Here is a 19,986-nt window from a genome sequence, read left to right as displayed (position 1 = left end):
TCGAAGCTAGCCAGCGAGACGAAGCGAACCCGTGGTTACGTCGCACGCAGTGGGCCGTATATTTAGCCGGTTTAAACCCCGATAATTTAGTCCAGTGCGTCCAACAACTGGAACCCGAGGACCGTAGCGAGGCAGCATTAACCGCGGCCGCGATTTGGGATTCTATCCCACGGGGGGTGGCCCAGTCTACTGGACTGCAGGTTATGGTTTTTCCTTCACTATGGGACATAACAAGTGGGGCCCGTTAGACTGCAGGTTTTTTTCCTCGTTAGACTGGAGAGGTCTAATGACCTCCGGTCGGTCTAAAATTTTGGCAAGTTATAATAGACTATGTGAAATATCTCCCATTTGCTTCGGAGCATGCGTAGCCTAGTAATTATTGTGAAAATGGCGATTAAAAATTTAAGATGTTTTGTTGGGGTACGGCATTCTGTACCTTTACGGCTTACCTTTACTACCAAAGACGCTACCACAACACTGTAGATATATGAAAACACCTCAATAATGCTAGTCAACAATGGTCACGGGGTCTAGGAATCAAAGAGGGGGTTTCAGCACTTCTTACATTTAATCTGATCTCCTTTCCTACCCATTTTACTAGAGATCAAGTCTTACTTTTTCCTTAGTTTCACCTCACATTACCTATGGTCATTACATATATCTCATTACATATATCTCTACACCACTATCATGCAATTCTTTCACGAACCTTCGACGTACCCAGTCTTCGTGTGTAAGACATGCGAGCACGTTGTGAGACCGAGAGAGGTCTTACGACACCTTCAATCAGCGAATCATCGACTTCCAATACGTGTGGCACGTCAAATTGCGCACGTTGTTCAAACCTCCGACCGGGCGCATGAATGCGATGAATGGCAGCCCCCGACGGTCGTAGACCACCCAATTGCTAATTTGCCAGTTTTTTCGGATGGCATTTTATGTGAAAAGGGTCCGTTCTGCCAATTTATCGCACGAACAGTGACGACTATCCGACAGCATTGGCGTGACCACCATAGCTGGGTCGCACCTAAAAACGCCGGAGGACGGCCTAGCCATGCAACCCAACGATCATTAGCAGCGGAGCAGCAAATCCAGCAATTTACGCGCGTCGTACGATGCCAGCGAGCATTTCCCCGTCGTACTGGATCTTATTATATTCGCGTACGTACGCTCGGGGCGGAGGCTATTGCCGAGGCCGATTCAATGCCCGCGACCGAGGTCGGCGACCGGCTTATTGATGAAATCGAACTAGCTTTCACGGAGGAAAGTGAATTACCTCGCGTTATAGACGCTAGCGAGCGCGATGACGCGAATCCATGGCTACGTCGCACGCAGTGGGCTGTCTACCTCCGTGGAATCGACCCGCAGCACCTTATTGACTGCGTCCACGCACCCGACGCCGATTCATCCGATCCGACTGAAATAGCGGCAAGTGCTATATGGGATGCAATGGCTGCCGTCGCGAGAATTAGCCAGTTAGTTTGCACGAAAACTAGCCATACAATTCGCACCGAAGCTGTACGGACGGAGCGCGACCGACTACCGCACCAGCCGCTACAAGCTTACATGGATGCCGATAACATTGAAAGTGCAAGAGTGATTTCGCGTTATTAAGCCGGGCTGGACCATCTGTCTATAACATGGACGAGAGGGACGTGCTCTTGGATGTTTTCGGCTCCATTAAAGTATTGGTAGGCCGGGACGACCTGGCCAAAGACCGAGGTGCGAACGTAAAACGGACTATAATTACTGCCTTTGAGTGTATCTCTGCAGGCAGGTGTCTTGCCCATGCAACAGAAAGAGTATTCGCGGATTTTGTCCCTCTTTACGGGCTACTGTTGATACAGCATAATGAAACGCGAAGTCCAACATCGCACCCAGTAAGAAAAGGGGAAATGCTAAGTCACAAGCTACGAAGATATTATCAATCGAAATTTTTTGTACTAATATAAATAGGTCATCACTTAACATCTCTGTATGTACCAGGCACTAGTTACTAGATACCACATTGTTAACTATATTAGTGCGTTTTGGGATGACAGAACATTTGTATCAAAACAGGTGCTCCAGCAGTTACAGAGACAATGATCGACGTGGCTTTAGAGACCCGAGCCTTCGAATTTTTCTTCGCCTTGGAGGCAGTGGTATATCGTTAAAGCTAGATTGAGGCGGAAGCACCGAGCCAGGCCTTGGCTCTCGTGGCATAGGCGAATCTGCGAAGTTCCTTTTCGGTGCAGGTGCTTTTCGTTTTCGCTTCTTACCTGTTGCTGAGATTGCTGAGAGTTCACTTGTGAGAGATGGTGATTGGTGACCGTCATGGCGGTCTCTCTCGACGTCAAATTCTGACTGAGGGACCCAGGTGGGGGCGGACACATAGGACTTTTCAAGGAGTAACGGGTTGTGATTGTCGCATATGAGAGAGACTGTCGTTTCAAGAAGTTGGTCCTTGGGTCTAATGGTGAAAAGGAATCGCGCTTCCACCTGATCATGCTTGCTGCCGGCGGGAAATAATCTGTCATGTGGAATCTTGGCCTCGATGATGCCGATACAGTTTAAGTCCGATCGTAATCCAGTAAGTGGATATGTGATTGGACAGTCCCAATCATTCCGGGTATTAGGCTGGATCATCTTTTGATCAAAAATATCGGTCGTTGTCCAGACCTTGGACGAGATGAATTCATTCGGCCGCTCCCGCTTGTCCCGATAGACGGTTTTAATCAATACCACGCGACTCTCAGCCCCAGCGGCTTCGCCCTGGTACAGTTAACAATGTTTGAGATCTCCCAAGGGACATACTTTGCGAGTATCATACCTTCAAGATAACCCAGCCGATAGCGTCTTTTACCCGATCTCCTCCCAAGGGCCTCCCACTTGGCGTGCGATCCTCCAAGTAAGATAGTCCCACATCCACACGAGCCATGGTGACCTCCTTCAATGGCTTTCGCGCATATCTGAGCGCCCCTTGAGCCACAGTCTCGACTCTAAATATTTCATGGTCAAAACTGAAATATCATCCGTGGTAGACGGAGGGGTTATAACTTACGCAACTTCGGTGGTACATTTCATTCCAGGCATCAACTTTTGCACCTCCGAAAAAAGATAGGTAGTAGCCCAGCTGTTTCGCGCAAACCCACCAGTAAGAACGAAATCGCTAGGCGGATGGCCGTTCTCACTAGCCGCGGTATATTGTCTCATAGCTAATTTCAGGATGCCCTGGATCAAGGGCTGGAAGAGTTTCTTCATTTCCTCACTATTCTCATCAGTCAACCACGATCTTGCTTCAGGTGGGGCCCCGTGTGGGGGGAGGTGAAGGGGTTTAATATACTCACATCCCTATCGACACGCTTTCGTTCACAATTTGGATGACGACAGCCGTGGTTGCATCGAACCTTCTTTTATGACCTTCGATCTCTCGGGAAATCCTTGGCCACCATTCATCATCTTTCAAGTAGGCATTGTCGGGGAGTTTATACTGCAAGCACGTGCGCGCAGCGTCATTGATCATCTGGCTTCCTCCATCAAACCCTGTGTACCTGTTAGCAGAGGCTCTTCTTGCCGAATGTTTGCCGAAGTTCCCACCATCCGTAGGGCAAGCCAACTTGACTTCTTCTTCAGCATCAAAAAATACCGTTGCCCCATCCTATGTAGAAGATTAGTCAATGATGAGCCGCGAATCAAGGGAGTCCGCAGCCTTACTGTGCTTCCACCGCCACTATCAATGATTAACATAGCTTGGGAAGGCAGCCGAGCACGTTCACTTTCAAATGCAATATAGTGGGCAGCTGCCAAAGGCTCCGAGACTCCGGCCACCTCATTGAATCCCGCCTTTCGTGCCGCCTCAAAGAGCATCATTCTAAGCCAAATGTTGTATTCCACCGGATACGTCACTCGACAGGCTTTCTGGATTTCGTGGAAAGGTCGACCCATCGAGTAGACACTGCTTTCTGGCAATTTGGGGAATTGCTCCTCTAAAACTTCAAAAATGTACGAAAAAAGCTTCTCAAACAGATTCAAGATGGTCAGGGCCGTCCCGTTTATCGTCGCTGCCTCATGCACAGCTCTCTTCAGCAGACTCGTATATGGCTTCCGCCCCATAGCCGCAAGTTTGATATGTTCAAAGAGAACGGCATTTGGCCGAAATTGGGCGTTATCGCCGTAATACCATTTATCTGGCGAGCATGCAAGGATGGCGTCTAGTTCTTCATTGTTCTTGGCGTTGTTGTGGGTTGGAAATTTAAGAAGACGGGGAACCTTGCTACCCATCCATTCGACGCTGACGGTACAAGATGTGGTTCCAAAGTCAACCCCAACTATCAATTGAGACGGCTCTTCACTCATGGTGCGCAGGTGAAGACTCGAGCTGGTGTTATGCAGGGTTATTGGTTGTCGGCGGAAAGCAGCTTCGCCAGGGGGTCCGGCCAATGTTTTGCATGCTATGCTATCACGTGATTTCGGATTTGCGGACTTTGCACCGCCCCTTTACTTTCCGTCCCCTTGACTACCCGACAAAGAAAACGGTAACAGCTGACCAGTTCGTTTACATTATTCGAAGGCCGATTCGCGTTGCCGCGTGCCAATTCATCTTCCTTTCCACCCTCCAACCCCCTCGGCGTGATCTGGAAAATCGCGTCGAAAAACACGCAAATAGACATACAAATCGGCGAGTGATTGTTTATAGGATAGACAGCATCGATGACGATTTGCCAGCGGCTCCCTGACTTCAGCGATGTTTTCCATGTCCAGAAGAGAGATTATACGCTGCGAGACCCCTACGCCGTCACTGAGGATTCCAATAGGCACTGCTTTGCAAGCGCCAAGGTTGGGTGAGAGGTGAACAGAACTAGGGCTGTCTTGAAACGCGCTGGAGTGTTCTTCCCCACTAGGTAAAGCGCTTAAAGATTTATCAGTGCTGACTGAGTGCTTGCGGGCTATACGGAGGAGACGAAGGATGACTCGAGCATAGGATTGTGTCCGCTGTTGCCGTTACGACCTTCACGAGTTTATAGGAGGGCTCTTGGTAAATGTATAGACTTCGGCCATTGAGAGCCAATTATTGTTCGCCACACGCTCTCTATGCATACCGGAATGGGAATAGCCGGGTTTTCTTAAGAAAAGGTTCGAGAAATCATATGACAGGAACAAAATAAGAAACTGCAAGGGTATCATGTCCCACAGTTAGGGCGAGAGCTGTCCATCCCTGCTGTCAAACTACAAACCGAATCAGACCTCAATCCAATATGCTAGCCTTGAATTCCACCCGGATCATATGGCCCGCGCGGCTGCTCACTTTTTGGCTTATCCGCGCTACGGCTTCCGTGGAATCCCAAATAGCCACGGCCGCGCAGACCATTGATGCTCGGTGCGCCAGTGGATTTGGATTGTGCAAGCGACATAATACGCCCCGTGTGCATAAAACACCATCGGTATAAACAGGGAGCCCTGTGATACACTCGGTTAGAAACAAGTGTCTATTAATTCCACGGTGCTCTTTGGCTTGCTTCCTGTCTCTTGATTATCCTTGGAATAGACGAACCGTGGACCTCGAGTCTGAACTTAAGCTTGACTATGCTGTGATTTACGTTGATTAAGTCACTGGGGGACGATTACTCAACATCTACGTGGTGCGTACCGCATCCCATATCACATTCCTCGGGTGTGATACCAGCAATCCGGAAGCGCCCTTCTGCACTTCATTTCCTCGATTGGACAATAAGCAAGTAATGGCGGGGACAGGTCCCTCCTATGACAGTAGCATCACATGACCGAACATGGTAACGCTTGTTGGCCCAAGTTCCCGCCTCGCGTCAAACGGCGCGTCTGGTTGGGCCGTATTTTTGGCTTTGGAAGTCTCAACCAAGCTGATCTCCAGCCTCACGATCCGACGAATCCCCTATGACCTCAGTCAGCGGCCTTTCAGCAGAACGATACGAGGAAATGGCAGAGAAACTGTCCCTCCTTTGCTTCGGCGGCTCCCTGACAGCGGGTTACTACAGTTACGGGCTCGAGCACCCGTACGCCGGAAAACTCAAGGAGAGTCTTGAGGCAGCGTTCCCCAACATTGAAATCACAGTTGATGTGGATGGGGAAGGTTGACCTTATTAAGAGTAAAGTAAACTTGGCTCTGGAAATATTGATGGTGCGGTTGGACTGAGATGATAAAGGTTCTTATAGTCAGACAACCAGGGATTTGGACTAGGATCTTGACAAGAATTCATAATGTAATGTTTATTCGAATGAGTTTCAATTGCATCATGGCCCCATCGCTTCGAAATTACGAATCCTTTCACCCTTTCTCCAGCATGATGCCCCATGTGGTATACCTATTTATTGGCTTTGTTCGCTTTGAGCCAACAATATTGTGGAGCCTGGCTTCCAAAGATCTATTGTACTCCCCATATCCTGTTGCTCCTCTGTGGCTTCCTACACCCTATAGACTGGATTTGGTAAACATATTTGCGTCATCCACATTATCGATATCACCATTGCTATTCCGTTTCTAGAACCATGCATGTTTGGCAGGTATTAATTCTTGCTCTTATCAGCATAGCCCTCTTCTTTTTCTTCTCCACCCCATGGCGTCAAATAATGTAACTTCATTTATCTTCTGAACCCTGCAAATATAGGCCGCGTTGTATTCTGGACCTGCATCGGGGTCCACAATACCGCCCGAAGGAATATATCTCATAGTTAAGGGTCTTTCAATGATGAAATTTGAGTGCATTGTTCTTGCATGGAGTGAGGAGAAGAGCTCTCCCTTGCGAGTCCATCACTCGGCGGCCCCCAAGGGTGTGACACATTGGAATCCTTCATCCTATCTTAGTCAAGTCGATCTAGTAATTGGACAATCACAACCGAGTCGAGGGCTGAGTGGCTTTGCCTATAAATACGGGTATCTTCCCACGAGAAGAGTTCTAATTGCAATCAACAGCTCATCTATATCCAAATCTATCACAACATACCTTCTCTTCTTCCAAAGTCCATTTTATCAACATGCACGCCTTCACCACTACCACTACTGGCGCTCTTGCCATCCTCTCTCTGGTTTAATTCTGCCCTGCACCTCTAGCTATCATCGGTGCAGTCGCGGGTGGCCTTGGTGGAGGTGCTATCTCTGGGGGCATTGTCGCAGGCGCCAAGGACCGCCGTGACCTGCCTTCTGGTGTTTCCCAGGAATCTATGGACCAGTGTATCCAGCAAATCAACTCCTAGGGAGGCCCGGTGAACGTCTACAGTACCGGCGATGACTGTAAGCCACCTAGACTAATCATATAACCATCGTCGAACATGAATAACCTTTGATCCCCAGTCCAGCTGCTCGTGCCGACAATGTTCCGCTAGCCTGTATGAACCTTGCTACTGTTCTTCTCGACAAGCCTGCCCAGGCAGGTGGCCCTGTTCCCGTTCCCATGGGAAGCGCTAGCCTCGAGTACCATGGTCTTAGCGCTCAAGACAAGAAGGACCTTCAGGCTGCTCTGTCTAGTTAATTCTCGCAGGATGAGAATAGGATTTATTCTTTGGGAATGGGCTTGAAGGAAAGGTGCTATGTAAGAGCGGTTATAGTTCCCAATAGCCTATTTTAGATATTTTCTGATAAACACCCTGGACTGTCAAGGATCTCCCCTGCCAGGGGTCCAGTAGAATACATTGTCATTCTTTAAATCCGTCGTCGGTAATAACTCTACTATTATATTGTATAAAATAAAAATTGATTTTTGAGTCATACTGGTGTCTCAGTTGAAGTCAGCTCTGGCTGGAATTTCAATGTTTAAGATACTGAAATAGAATGAGTCCTGGAACTGGACCCTACATGACCCACTAATAAGTCGTGGGGGCAGTTGGCTCCTTGACTCACGTGTCAATTGGGCTATATAACCCTCTGTCCCGGTTTTTCCCAAAGTCGACTCTAGCCCCTTTAAACACCATCCAACTTCGCATCTGTGAGGGAAAACAAGTTATGTCTTGAATTTATCAAGAGATTCTACCAATCGTGGTGCCCATTACGACTTTCTATTTTTCCGTTGGTGTTTTCTTCCACTTAGTCAATCGCCCTTGTCCTCAAAGAATTATTCTGTCACCATCGCTGTACATACCAGCCGGTCTGTCCTTTGCCACCTCAGATTGGTGGCCGGGAGATTTGAACAGTTTATAGGGTCTACTTCTCTGTATTTGGGTGGGACACTCCACATCACTGCTATTTATTGAGGACTTGCGAGTATTGGAAGACGGAGATTATCTGGGCCGCATTTCCAAACTTGCTCCTCATATCTCCGGAAGATACTATAAAGGATTAAAGCTCTACAACAATCCACGTCTTTTAGGGACGTCTTACCAATTTTTCAAAAGTCCCCAAGGCAGCCACAAATTCCTCGCCATCGTTATGCAGATTTACAGTGATTCGCTTAGGGAAGCTTGTTGCATACGTGGTAGTTTACTTCTACATAAAAGCACGGGTCTTCCCTGCAGCATTCGTGCCTGTCCGGATCGACGAGTTTGACCCATTACACCAAGTCTATTTTCGACGTTTATCATCGCAGATTGCTCCAGTGACCCTCCGAGAGACACTGATGAGATGTGCCTTCATCTTCTGGTGGACATTTTCTGCCGTTGCCATGCTTGATTCAGCACACGCGGCACTCTCGCTGGTCTCAGTCATTGTCCTCCGTTTTGATTTACCATATGAATAGCCGCCGATTTTCGGACCACTCAGCCAAGCATAGAGCATTCGACGCTTTTGGAGCAAGTTTTTGGCACCAAATAGTTCGTCGAACTTACACCAATTACGGTGAATATGTTTCTCGGAAAATACTCCGTCTTGAGCCTCGCTCGTTGCCGGACAGGTTTTTCGTTATATTTGCATTTTCTTTTTCTTTCTGGGTCGTCCCATGCTGCTGTTTCTTGGCAGCTAGGTGACCGCTGTGGTTGGTCACTAGATATGTGGTGGTTTTGCGCCAATTTCGTTGCTGGGCTTTTGGAGGTTGTTGTGACGCGGCTGTTGCGGGTCTTTGTGACGAAGCTCGGACAGAAACACCGATTGGAGTGGTTGGATGAAAGTATTTGGAGCAGGACTTTTGGATTTGTTTGGGTGTTTTCCTTCATGTTCTGGAGTATCCAAAGTGGCAGTATCCAAAGCTTTATTGCCATCTTAGTGATGCGTTAGAACAGACGGAAAAGAGTGTAAGATCTAGCGCTTGATCATGACATTGGGTCCACCGTTGAAATCAATGGATTGCCTCAATTTATATATGCGTTTGCAGTCTTTCCCAATTTCTTTATTGGAATGGGATTGGAACCCTTCAGGCTGACTGGAGAGCTGGATAAAGGGGTTTCTGATAATATGTAAGTTTCTTATAGGGGGTGTTAATAAACAAATTACTTATGTTTAGAAGTATCTAGAAAAGAAATGGCAACCAAACAGCTCTCCAGTTGGCTTTTCAGTACGGAAATGCAGGAATCATCGAAATCTTGAAGGGATTCCCCAATTTTCTAGTCAACTTTGGGAAATCACTATGATGCGGCCGTCACTCTTGGGTTGGGCCGCGCAAAAAGGCATCGTGTTTTCGTGTAACCTTTTCCTCGCTGGAAGTATTGGAATTACACAGCTGAGTGCGGCATGTTATGAGTCATCACAAATCTCAGTTCTCTGACAGAAATCACTTCCCCTGTTCTACACCACACTTCAAAGTTTATGTTGCTATCGAACTTTTGGCCGGAATATATGTTTTATTGAGAGCTCGTCAATGGGAAGTTGAGATTTCGGAGAAAGCTGAGGTAGAGGTTAGAGATTGCATAGGTAGTGGAGTGGAACATTCGCTATGCACCCACGTCAACACATGTGCAATATCTAAACTCTGCCGACAGTGATGGCAAGAAACCATCTAGATCCTCAGTTGAAGTGCGTTGAATAGGGTTAGGTCAAATCATTTCCTTGCACTTAGAGCGAATTTTGTTATCCTGCCAGCTGAGAGCATCAAGTTTCTTCTCAATCCATGAATGAACTTGGTGAATATTGTTCGCATAAGATAATATCCCATCGGAGGGGCATGGACGCTTCAAGATAGGCTTGAGGCTTTCAAACTTGTCGGGGTAGTCCAAGACGATGAGCATCTCCAAGAAGACAGCTCCTAGAGAGAATGCATCTCCCTCTTTTGATATGCCTTTGTCCCTCGCCTCAGGAGCGCAATACTCGTACACTAGGTTCCACTGGTTGCGACGCTTTACCATTTCCCCAAAGTCCTCTTTGCGACAAGCCAAAATCTGTCAACAAGGCTTGCCCTCCTTCAACCAGAACGTTCTCCGGTTTGATGACTCCGTGTAGAATATGCGAAGTATGGAGATAACAGAAAAGTCCTGGTGAGTGTGGTGGCAGGTATATCAATTCAACGCCTACCTCAGAGCACAACCCTGTGATCCTCTCGAAGTGGTGGAAGGACGCGTTTTTCATTAACCGTACAGACTTCGTCTCTGGCTATTTTCCACAGTGCTGTAAAAGATGTTTCGGTTATCAGCCCCAGCCTCATTCTGGTAAATCGTGCTGTTTGGCGTGCTGCATATGACCCAGGTGCGTGGTTCATGGAGATTGGCTTTTGGTGGTCCATTTGGAAATTGCGATTGTAGGGGTCAGCCTCGCCGCGCGAATACGACCAATAAGATGATGGCTCGCCTCCTGATGCGCTGGGCATGCATGAACAACATGAACAACGCATGGCTTCCCCTCATTTTCCAACTTCATCGGCTACTAATATCTGGTTAAGGTGTCTCACTTCGATACAGATTTGTCCTTTGAGCCACGGCTTTTATCACTGCTAAGAATATCAAGATGAATACCAAACTTTCTGACCACGGTCAAACGGGTGAGGAGGCCGCCGAGTCTCCAAGCCAGAGATTTCCAAAGGTCGAATATAATCAACCACAGTTCTCGTGAGGATCTCCCATCGATTGAGCATGAAAGCCCCTAACACTTACTGGTCGTAGGCTCTACGAACTTCCAATGGCCACCCTCTCCATCGGAACCAAGCGATACAGCATCCCGTCATTCTATCTCCAGAAGTATCCTCTCTTCGAAGATATGTTTCTCTTCGAAGACCTACGGCTTTCCGGTGTTCCTGAAGATATTGGCCACACATTAGTGCATTTCTTATACACGGGTGCTTATGAGACCATTGACTCGCCACTAAGTGAACGCACATCTTACGTAGAACGAGAATACCAAAGAAGCGTCCAAGTCTACCATACATGCAGGAAGTACGGTCTCCCTGATCTCGAGGCGCTTGCTGAAAAACATATTGAATATTTTGGCAAAGCAATGACGACGATCGAACTTATGAATTCAACCAGGGAGGCCTTCTTTTTACTTCCCGAAGATGAGATATGGCTTCCAGAATATGTCAGGAAAGTCCTTCGACGGGAATTTGTGTCTGTAAAGTCACAGCCCAATATTCGCGAAATTGCTAATAATGGCACCGGCAAGAAAATCGAGCTGTTTAGCACAGCAGTCATGGCGGTTGTGATTGACATCCTCTGCGTCCACGTACAACAGTGCGTGAAAAACCACAAAGGGCACCTCGATTCTCTTGAAGCCGAGGGTGACACAGAGCCTGAGCATGCGGCAGCAAGCGATGCAGGTACCGGAGAATACTTTGTGTGGCCAGAGAAGCCTGCTTCCGCCGAGGCTAACGTCGCGGTGAATGGGTTGCCTGTTTCCCCAGACGAAAGTGCTGTTGACTATCCTGGCTCCTTTGCTCAAGCTCCCATTTGTGACCCTGACGACCTCGAAAAATTCCCCACTGAGGATGCCGATCAAATTCCCGACTGTCCCCCTGATGATTCCGCTGACCACCCCACCGAATACCTGGCTGAAGATCTCGCTCCTTTCAGTGCCTGTCATACCGCCGCATTTCCTGCAAACAATGCCCGTATGACGGGGTGGGCTGGTGTTCCCGACCAGCCTTTCGCTTATGAGCCTTGCTATGAAGAAGCTGCCCTCGAGGAGCCTGCCCCTGATGAAGATGTCCCGGAGCCGCTTGTCTATGGGGACCCTGTTTATGAGAAGGCCGCCGCCGATAAGCCTGTCCTGGAAGAAGAGGCCTCCCCCGAGGAGGCTACCGCCCAGGAGCCCGTAGCCGAAGTCATCACCACTCAAGCGACCTCGGACAGCCCTCTAGTGCCAAATTCATCTTTATATGTGAATTGGAACCTCCTCTCCTCTAAGGATCAAAAAAAGAGGATCAAAAAGCTAAGGGCAAGAGGTCTTCCAATCCCCGACAAGAATGGTGTTATTTCAATAAATTTGGCCTAGTTTCATGTACAGAGAAAATGCTTGGCGCCTAATCTGTTCCCGCGATTCTATATAGAATCTTTGATTAAAGAAACTAAAAATATTATAACCAAATCTTGAGAATTTAAAGAGGATAAGATGACTCTTAACATACACTAGTATCAACATCAGCAAGGAGACTTGTTCCAGTGTTTGGACTAACCATAACTCTAAGAGTACTTTGAACGCAAAACGGGCTTTTTACCTTGGCGGCGGAGTCCTTTCAGTACAAGTCGACCAAAAGGAGTGGTGGTCTAGTGTAGAATTTGCATGACATAGTAATGTCGATTACGCAATATACGAATAACCCAAGACCGGCCGAAGCGACAACGAGCTAATTGCCACGATCAAGATGCAAACGTATTAGTTACATATATCCTAACGATCCTCACAAGACTGGGGGATTTGATGGATTGGAATTTCTTGCTTCTTAATAGCCTGGACAGCTAATAAGATCCTACCCTCTTGCTCCGTACGGTTTTGAGAGGATTGAGTACGAATTGGTGGCATAGTGGGTGGTTAAAGAAGGAAGGTCTAATTAATTGACGCGTTTTACGTTAGGTGGCCCACTCGGTAGGGAAATACGTTATTTTATCCATCCTAATTAGGTAAAGCCCGGGAAATTTATACCGCAGTCGGGGTAAGGGTCGCTGAGGTTGGACCCTAACTCTCTGCGCGTAGTGTCGCGGGTCCAGGAGTTAGACCGCGGGGCGGGTCACAGCCAGGTCTAATGATCAGGGTTCTCCAGTTGGAAGTAGCGGCCGCTCAATAAGTGGCTGTTGCAGGGGTGTTCGTATCATATTGCTGAATTAAGAAACTTCATAAGATATGACATGATCAAGTCTAATACGCGGAGGACCTTGACCCATCAGTCGGCTCCTTTCTCCAATGGTGCATTAATCTTATACCCATGTTATAGGTGGATCAGATCATCAGTTCCCATTTCTTCATCTGCTGCACGTCTCTTTCCCCTTGTCGTGCTTCTTTTTAACTTTTGACTCAAAGTGCATTCCGTCTCTGTAGCGTTTGAAGGGGTTTGGGACACATTTCCAACCGCATATATATCTGGCTGGTTTCTTTTGATGATGTCCTCCGCAATAGCATATCGCTTTAGCGTATCTTCGATCAGATCATCAATTTTATCATTTGAATCTTTCCTGTTGCCGTATCTCAATAGGATCGTCTGCTCTTCAATGTGGGCTAAGACTTTTGCTATTTCGGTCATGTTTCCCCTAAGCCGCTGCGAAAGCCCTCTCCCCCTGAGCAGAGCTAGTAGCCCGGCGATTGAGGTGATAAAGGCCCCTAGAATTGTGATTGCCAATATGTGCTCACCTCCTGATGGACCTAGGGCAGTAATAGTGGCCCCTATCAAGACTTGCGTAATTGAAAGCAAGTTAAACGCAACACTGAATATCTGATACTGAGTTCTTTGTCGTCGCTCCTGGGAAATAAGCTTTTTGCGAAGGCCCGCGGTTGCTGCTTGGAACGTTTCATAATTAGAAAGTTCTTCTAGAGGACACTCTTGGAAAGGCGATTTCTGAGGATGTGGTCGCGACTCAACGGGTTCGTTGTCCCCTGGTATAGCAGGGGATTTTCCCGTCTTTCTCTCCTCTCTTGCACGAGCTGCCAGACGAAAGAACGCGGAAGTGTTGCTGAAGGACCTTTTTGCTGTTGCCTCGGATGATGATGCCTCTGCTGGAATTTGAAAAGAGTCGTCTTTCGCAGACATTTCATGGTCATTTCCCACATCTCCCTGCGGTTCTGAACCAGTGGCCGCCGCATGCGAATCCGGGATCATCAACATAGAGTTGCCAACTGGTGGCATGGAGGATAATGCCTCTGTTGGGATATGCAGCTCATCTTTCGAGGCCTCTTCCAAGTTCCGATATATTCCCTCAGTTGAGAGGGTTCCAGACGAGCCATACTTTGTCTGAGTATCTTTGCAGTTCTCTTTGTGAAAAGATAGTACATATGCCGGAAACCATTCTTGGCACCCCGAGCACTGCTCGTCACTAGAGCTATGCGAAGCCCTGTCCGCGGTTGTCGATGAAAGACTGTCTTCTGCAGAGAAACTCTCGTTGTGCTTCTTTATCCATTCGTGAAGATCAGCTTCAGGGCCCTTGTTCCTGATAGCCAAGCTCATCCGAATCGAGTCTTGCAGTTTGGCTAGCTCATATAGGCACTGAGTCAGGTCATCGCACTGGCTCTCAATGTCTTTTCCCCTATGCCCAGCCTCGCGGCTTTCCCCAATTCGACGCACCGGTGTATTGAGACAACTAGCCATGCAGTCAGCAGATTATAACCAAATGGACTTTTCAGTGTCGAATATCAATACCTATTGGCTTCGACTGCTTGCTTTGCTACGGTCTCTAGATCGCAAAACCCCCCAAAAATAGCTTTTGCATCGGCATGGACTCTTGCAAAAAGCGAAGCCAGCGCATTAGAAAGCGGCGGGATGCTCTTTATAGCGAGCGTCGACAGGCTACCGTCTCCAATTTCGCAATCGGTCATCCATATTGCGAGACGAAGGCAGTGATCGCGTACTATCTTTTGAAGGGGTTGGATTATAGTCCGTGTGTAGGTGTAATCCACTTGACCAGCTCTCTCTGCCATCTGGACACAACGTTCAAGGTTATTCAAGCACTTCTGACATTGTGCATTGAAGTCATCATCAGGCTGGATGGAAAGTAACTCAATGGTTTCATCTGGGGTTATCAGCGTGAACGGCCATAATAGTGCGTTTCAGCCCTGGACACTCACCGGAACGTGCCGCCTCGGATCGTACATAGCTTGGTTCTAGTTCGCGTCCCAATTGAGCTTCCATAGTAGCTTTTTTGATACAATGGAAGTCGCCAGCTGCCACGCTCGCATTTGCTGCGCTTAATCTGGATGCTGGCTTTCACAAGTAATGATGCGTCAGGTGGGTACCGGCGAGCCGCACTTGCCAGTAACACGTTCTTACGTCATGTCATGTCATCCATTATGTATTCTTATTACCCCGCAGTTAGTGATCAATTTGACGAGAAAGATTCCGTCACCAGTACCCTGCTGTTACATTTATTCCCTTGCTCTCTGTGCCAAAATACCTATCCATATTCCTCACACCAATTGTGATATCCTTTTTGGCATCCTCAGCCATGGCCGAAGTCGCCGCGATTTGGGCCATTGTAACCAATTCCATCAATGCAATAAACACGGTGAAAGGCTGGATCCAAGAGCTTCGGAGATTGCAAAAACAAGTCCAACACCTTGAACAGAAGTTGGACGAGCTCATGCTCAAATACCAGAGCAGCCAGGCCACTCTGGAAGCATGGGCAGAGATGTGGGAGATTAATGAGAATACCAACAAGAATTATCCGCGCGGACTCTGGGGTAAAACCGCAAGTGAGGTGATTGAAAACCACCTCAAGTCGATTTCAAACCGACACCAGAATATACAGGAGCTTTTAGGCTTGACTTCCAAAGAAAAGCCGATCAACCCGGAAGAGTCTGCCGACTCGAAAACAGGATTCAGCAGATTGTTCAAAAAAAAAAAAACTTCCAAAGGAAATTGCCTTAGCTCGCTGGATATGGTCATGAATAAAGTACCCAACGTGCTTGACGAATTTGAATCTATCAAAACACTAATGGCAACGGTGAAAGAGCTGTCTGAAGAAGCATTTAAGCATAAACATCAAAAGGTAATGCTTTCGGAACAGTCGCGGAAGACTCTGACTCAAGCAAGGAATACTATGTTCCTGAATGCCGTCTATAACTCCAGGATCCCGTGCAAAGCATTTTATGATTCTTGCTACGATGCAAAGAAGAGATTCAAGTCCTCAGACGTGCATCTGGAAATGGACATATACCCACAAGATCTTGATCCCAACAATCCGAGAACCGTCTATGAGTTGCAATACTTCCTCTATTTCCAGGTGCACACCAATATTGAGGAATATACGGTTGCAGGACCTCTATCCGAGGATGCAGTTTCTGGTCCGAACTCAAGCAATCTTTATACAGCCTGCATGAAAACTCGAAACAGCTTCACCAGGCAGCTTTTCAAAGTTGGTGAGACTTGGTTCGGTTCCACGGTACCCAGGGACTCAGATCGAGTAATCCCACGCGAGCCGGATGCCCGAAAAGACAAGTTGAAGCCTCTCGAATCAATCCTGTACGACCTGAGCACCAAAATTGCTGATCAGCCGGTTGTTAAATTCCCCCTATCGGAGCGGATTCGCTTCGCCTTTAAGATAGCACAGTGGGGTTTCTTCTTGTGCGGCACGTCCTGGATGGTTAATCTACGACTAAGGAATATTCGGTCTATCCGAGATAGCACAAGTATGCGTCATTTCCTTTTAGAAACACCAGCTTCTCAGATCGTCCTCGCCGATGCTCGGAACGAGAGAAAGGAGCACAATCGCCAGTTTGCGGAGCATGCATTTTCGATTGGCATCCTGCTTCTCGAGATTGGCACCGGCAGAGAGTTAGAAAGGGTTGGTAATGACAAACACACAGGTTTTACCTTCTTTTTCTGCCTGCCCGGGATGACCAAAGCTCCAACAGCCAAACCCAAGACAATTATTGAAATTTCTGGGATACTCAAGGAAGCCTTCGGCGACGAGTATGTGAAAGCAGTGAAAACGTGTCTGCATTGTAAAGACAGCTGGATATGGGATGCGAACAAAGAGTCTCTAAACCCAGAAGACCTCTACAATCAGATGCTGGACGAATACTATGTCGATGTGTACTTACCGTAAGTTGCTCTCTTATTATTAACCTGAATCGGGTTTGGCAAACTGATAATACTTATGCAGCCTTAAACGTTTAGAGGGGCAGAGGAAGAACTACACCGAGTCGTGGAAATGGTGAACTCTCGGGAACGGTGACGATGCCATGCATCTATAGAACTCCATATGCCAATCGGTACTTAAGTTTATGACCAGAAACATAGTTTGGACGAGCCAAGGTGATATCAGGTAACTATTGAAATGGGGATGGCACGATGGCAGTCTGTCATAGCAGACGGGTCAATATCAATGAGAGACAGCACAACCAACCACTCCCATGCCCTGCCTAGGCGTAGAGAGCAGTCTCTGTAAGTGGCTATCGCACTAGTATTGAAGCTATATCATGAATGAAGAATCTTGATGGAAAACTGTAGTCATATTGATAATGGATGAATGCCATCTCTAGAAGGAGAAAAGCTGCATGCAAGCTTCCTAGGGCACTTGCGACACCCTATCCCACGGGGGTGCCTGCCAGACTGCAGGCTAGGGTTTTCCCTTAACTATGGCCGGAAAAGTGGGTCGTACGCCTGACTGCAAGTGAACTTCTTCGCCTGACTGCCAAGGTCTAGAGGCCTCCAATCGGTCTAAAATGTTGGCAGGTTATAATAGAGTATCTTATATATCTCCCATTTTCATCGGAGCATGCGTAGCCTACTAGTTCTCGAGAAATAGGCGATTGAAATCGGAGATGTTTTCATGGGGTACGGGAAATGGGCCCGTTAGGGTTGCGACGGTGGCCTAAGGTTATATTACATGCATTTAGACGAATGGAATCACCTCAATTATCTTAGTCTATAATGATCAGGCGGGGTAGCAATTAATTCAGGAGGTTTTGAAGACCCCTAGCTGTCATCTCACTTTTTTTCATACCATTTAACCGCAAAGTCAGCATTTGACATTCGTCTAATTTCATACAATTCATAGTTTTGCGATATATATCTACACCTTTATTATGCAAGACCAATTCTTCCACCTACCATCGATAGACCCCGTCTTCGTGTGTAAGACATGCGAGCACGGTGTTCGACCTAAGGAGGTCTTCCGGCATCTCCGGTCAGCTAATCATCGTATTGGGAAGCTAAAAGCGCGCCAAATTGCTGAAGCTATTCGGACCTCCTTCTCCGACCGGGCGCATGAATACGATGAATAGCAGCCGCCAACCGTGGTCAATACCCCAATTGCTAATTTGACAGTTTTCTCGGATGGCATTTTATGTGAAAAGGGTCCGTACTGCCAATTTATCGCACGTACGGTGAAGACCATGTGACAGCATTGGCGTGACCACCATGACTGGGTCGACCTACTAACCGGGGAGGTGGTCGACGCCCACAAGGTTTATCGGCGGTCGAGCGGCGAATTCAGCAATTTACGCGCGTCGTAAGATGCCAGCGCGCATTTATCCAAGGGCTAGGATCTCATTACATTCGGGTGCGTACGCTCGGGGCGGAGGCTATTGCCGAGACCGATTCAATGCCCGCGACCGAGGTCGGCGACCGGCTTATTGATGAAATCGAACTAGCTTTCAAAGAGGAAAGTGAGCTACCCCAGCTAATTGAAGCTGGCGAGCGCGATGACGCGAATCCATGGCTCCGTCGTACGCGGTGGGCCGTCTACCTCCGTTGGATCCACCCCCAGCACCTTATTGACTGCGTCCAAGCACCCTACGCCGAGTCATCCGATCCGACCGAAATGGCTGCTTGCGTAATATGGGACTCGATGGCCGCTGTGGCCCGGATTAGCCAGTTGGTTTGTACGAAAACTAGCCATACAATTCGCACTAAAGCCGTACGGAGCGTGACCGACTGCCGCACCAGCCATTACAAGCGTATGTGGATGCCGATAACATTGAGAGACAGACTACGCCGTGGCAGCAAATGTTTATTTTTTTCACTCGTACGCAGGGTATTCCAAGAGAATAAAAGTGAAGGACTCCAGAAGGGGATTATCTCATATTCATATTGTCGTTTCTGTTAGTTTTGACTTAATTTCTAAATCAAATCAGGAGAGGAATCATTATCTTACTTGATCTGCCACTTCAACAATCCCTAAATCAAGAGCAATCCCTTAAGCTACCGTCTTCCCTTGGGCATGAACATCATATCAACAGTAGTCTATATCGTTGCGCTAAACAGATGTCTCAAAATAAACTTTGTCTGCAAACCTCCTTAGGTGCATCAAGTGGTTGAGCTTGTTACACCAACTGTGTGCTATGCTGTGTGCTATGTATATTTGGAAGCTAGTCATCTCGCACCTCTACTCTCGTCACTTCCACCACCCTCACCACTCTCACCACCCTGACCATCCTCAGCATCCTCACCTTCTCATGTCGCCATGTTCCCGTATGGGCTCTTAGCTCCTTGTTACTTCTTATTGTACCATTTGGTTGATTTTGTTGTGCACCGAAGCGCCATAGCTTGGAGAATCGAGTGGGTTACTGACATATTTCACATGCGAGCCGCCCACCCAAGCGAGCCGTCCACCCCAAAACACCATAGCAAATGCGATATATTCTATACTTTTATCTCAACAACCACGTCTTAATATATTTCATTATTTGCCAATAGCTATTGGTAAGACCTATTAGCACTATGTCTCAATTAAGGGAATCATAAAGCCATTTAATCATCATCTCAAAAATTACTGAAAATTACACTGCCATGAGTTACAAGTATATATATCTCGACCATGAAGACATAAAAATTCTCCAAGCTCCCTAAAGAGGTTAGATATCATCTGAAAACCATTCGACTAAAATGAAAATACCTATGCCGTGGTTGTTGAGATATAAAGCTGTAATTTATCGCATTTACTATGGTGTTTTGGGGTAGCGGCTCGCATGTGAAATACGTTACGAATAGTAGATTGATATCACCCGTAAGAAGGAAGGTATTACATCCTATTGGT

General features: G+C 47.4%; 7 protein-coding genes across 7 annotated transcripts; 4 read left to right on the top strand and 3 right to left on the bottom strand.

Moving 5' to 3' along the window:
* Positions 1-2,158: 2,158 nt before the first annotated feature.
* Positions 2,159-4,338, bottom strand: N7471_010706 (Hsp70 family protein; the record flags this gene model as incomplete). The annotated part of the gene is made up of 7 exons (XM_057283425.1): positions 2,159-2,193; positions 2,262-2,754; positions 2,813-2,981; positions 3,044-3,250; positions 3,330-3,525; positions 3,580-3,640; positions 3,697-4,338. The coding sequence occupies 7 exons, from the start codon at positions 4,336-4,338 to the stop codon at positions 2,159-2,161; spliced, it is 1,803 nt and encodes a 600-aa protein (XP_057132404.1).
* Positions 4,339-5,892: 1,554 nt separating this feature from the next.
* Positions 5,893-6,093, top strand: N7471_010705 (SGNH/GDSL hydrolase family protein; the record flags this gene model as incomplete). The annotated part of the gene is made up of 1 exon (XM_057283424.1): positions 5,893-6,093. The coding sequence occupies one exon, from the start codon at positions 5,893-5,895 to the stop codon at positions 6,091-6,093; it is 201 nt and encodes a 66-aa protein (XP_057132403.1).
* A 611-nt stretch (positions 6,094-6,704) lies between these two features.
* Positions 6,705-7,484, top strand: N7471_010704 (uncharacterized protein; the record flags this gene model as incomplete). The annotated part of the gene is made up of 3 exons (XM_057283423.1): positions 6,705-6,786; positions 7,067-7,184; positions 7,307-7,484. The coding sequence occupies 3 exons, from the start codon at positions 6,705-6,707 to the stop codon at positions 7,482-7,484; spliced, it is 378 nt and encodes a 125-aa protein (XP_057132402.1).
* A 2,428-nt stretch (positions 7,485-9,912) lies between these two features.
* N7471_010703 (kinase-like domain-containing protein) lies at positions 9,913-10,221 on the bottom strand (the record flags this gene model as incomplete). Its single annotated transcript, XM_057283422.1, has 1 exon — positions 9,913-10,221. One exon carries the CDS (start codon positions 10,219-10,221, stop codon positions 9,913-9,915), a length of 309 nt encoding a protein of 102 aa, XP_057132401.1.
* A 595-nt stretch (positions 10,222-10,816) lies between these two features.
* N7471_010702 (uncharacterized protein) lies at positions 10,817-12,295 on the top strand (the record flags this gene model as incomplete). The annotated part of the gene is made up of 2 exons (XM_057283421.1): positions 10,817-10,917; positions 10,972-12,295. 2 exons carry the CDS (start codon positions 10,817-10,819, stop codon positions 12,293-12,295), a joined length of 1,425 nt encoding a protein of 474 aa, XP_057132400.1.
* A 931-nt stretch (positions 12,296-13,226) lies between these two features.
* On the bottom strand, positions 13,227-14,597 carry N7471_010701 (uncharacterized protein; the record flags this gene model as incomplete). Its single annotated transcript, XM_057283420.1, has 1 exon — positions 13,227-14,597. One exon carries the CDS (start codon positions 14,595-14,597, stop codon positions 13,227-13,229), a length of 1,371 nt encoding a protein of 456 aa, XP_057132399.1.
* An 853-nt stretch (positions 14,598-15,450) lies between these two features.
* On the top strand, positions 15,451-17,052 carry N7471_010700 (uncharacterized protein; the record flags this gene model as incomplete). The annotated part of the gene is made up of 1 exon (XM_057283419.1): positions 15,451-17,052. The coding sequence occupies one exon, from the start codon at positions 15,451-15,453 to the stop codon at positions 17,050-17,052; it is 1,602 nt and encodes a 533-aa protein (XP_057132398.1).
* Positions 17,053-19,986: the final 2,934 nt, after the last annotated feature.

The sequence above is a fragment of the Penicillium samsonianum genome (genome assembly GCF_028829775.1).
Source record: "Penicillium samsonianum strain IBT 33392 chromosome Unknown utg000006l_segment0_segment0, whole genome shotgun sequence".
NCBI lineage: Eukaryota > Fungi > Ascomycota > Eurotiomycetes > Eurotiales > Aspergillaceae > Penicillium > Penicillium samsonianum.
The sequence above is the reverse complement of the archived record's forward strand: the minus strand, read 5'-3'. Positions and strand labels throughout refer to the sequence as shown.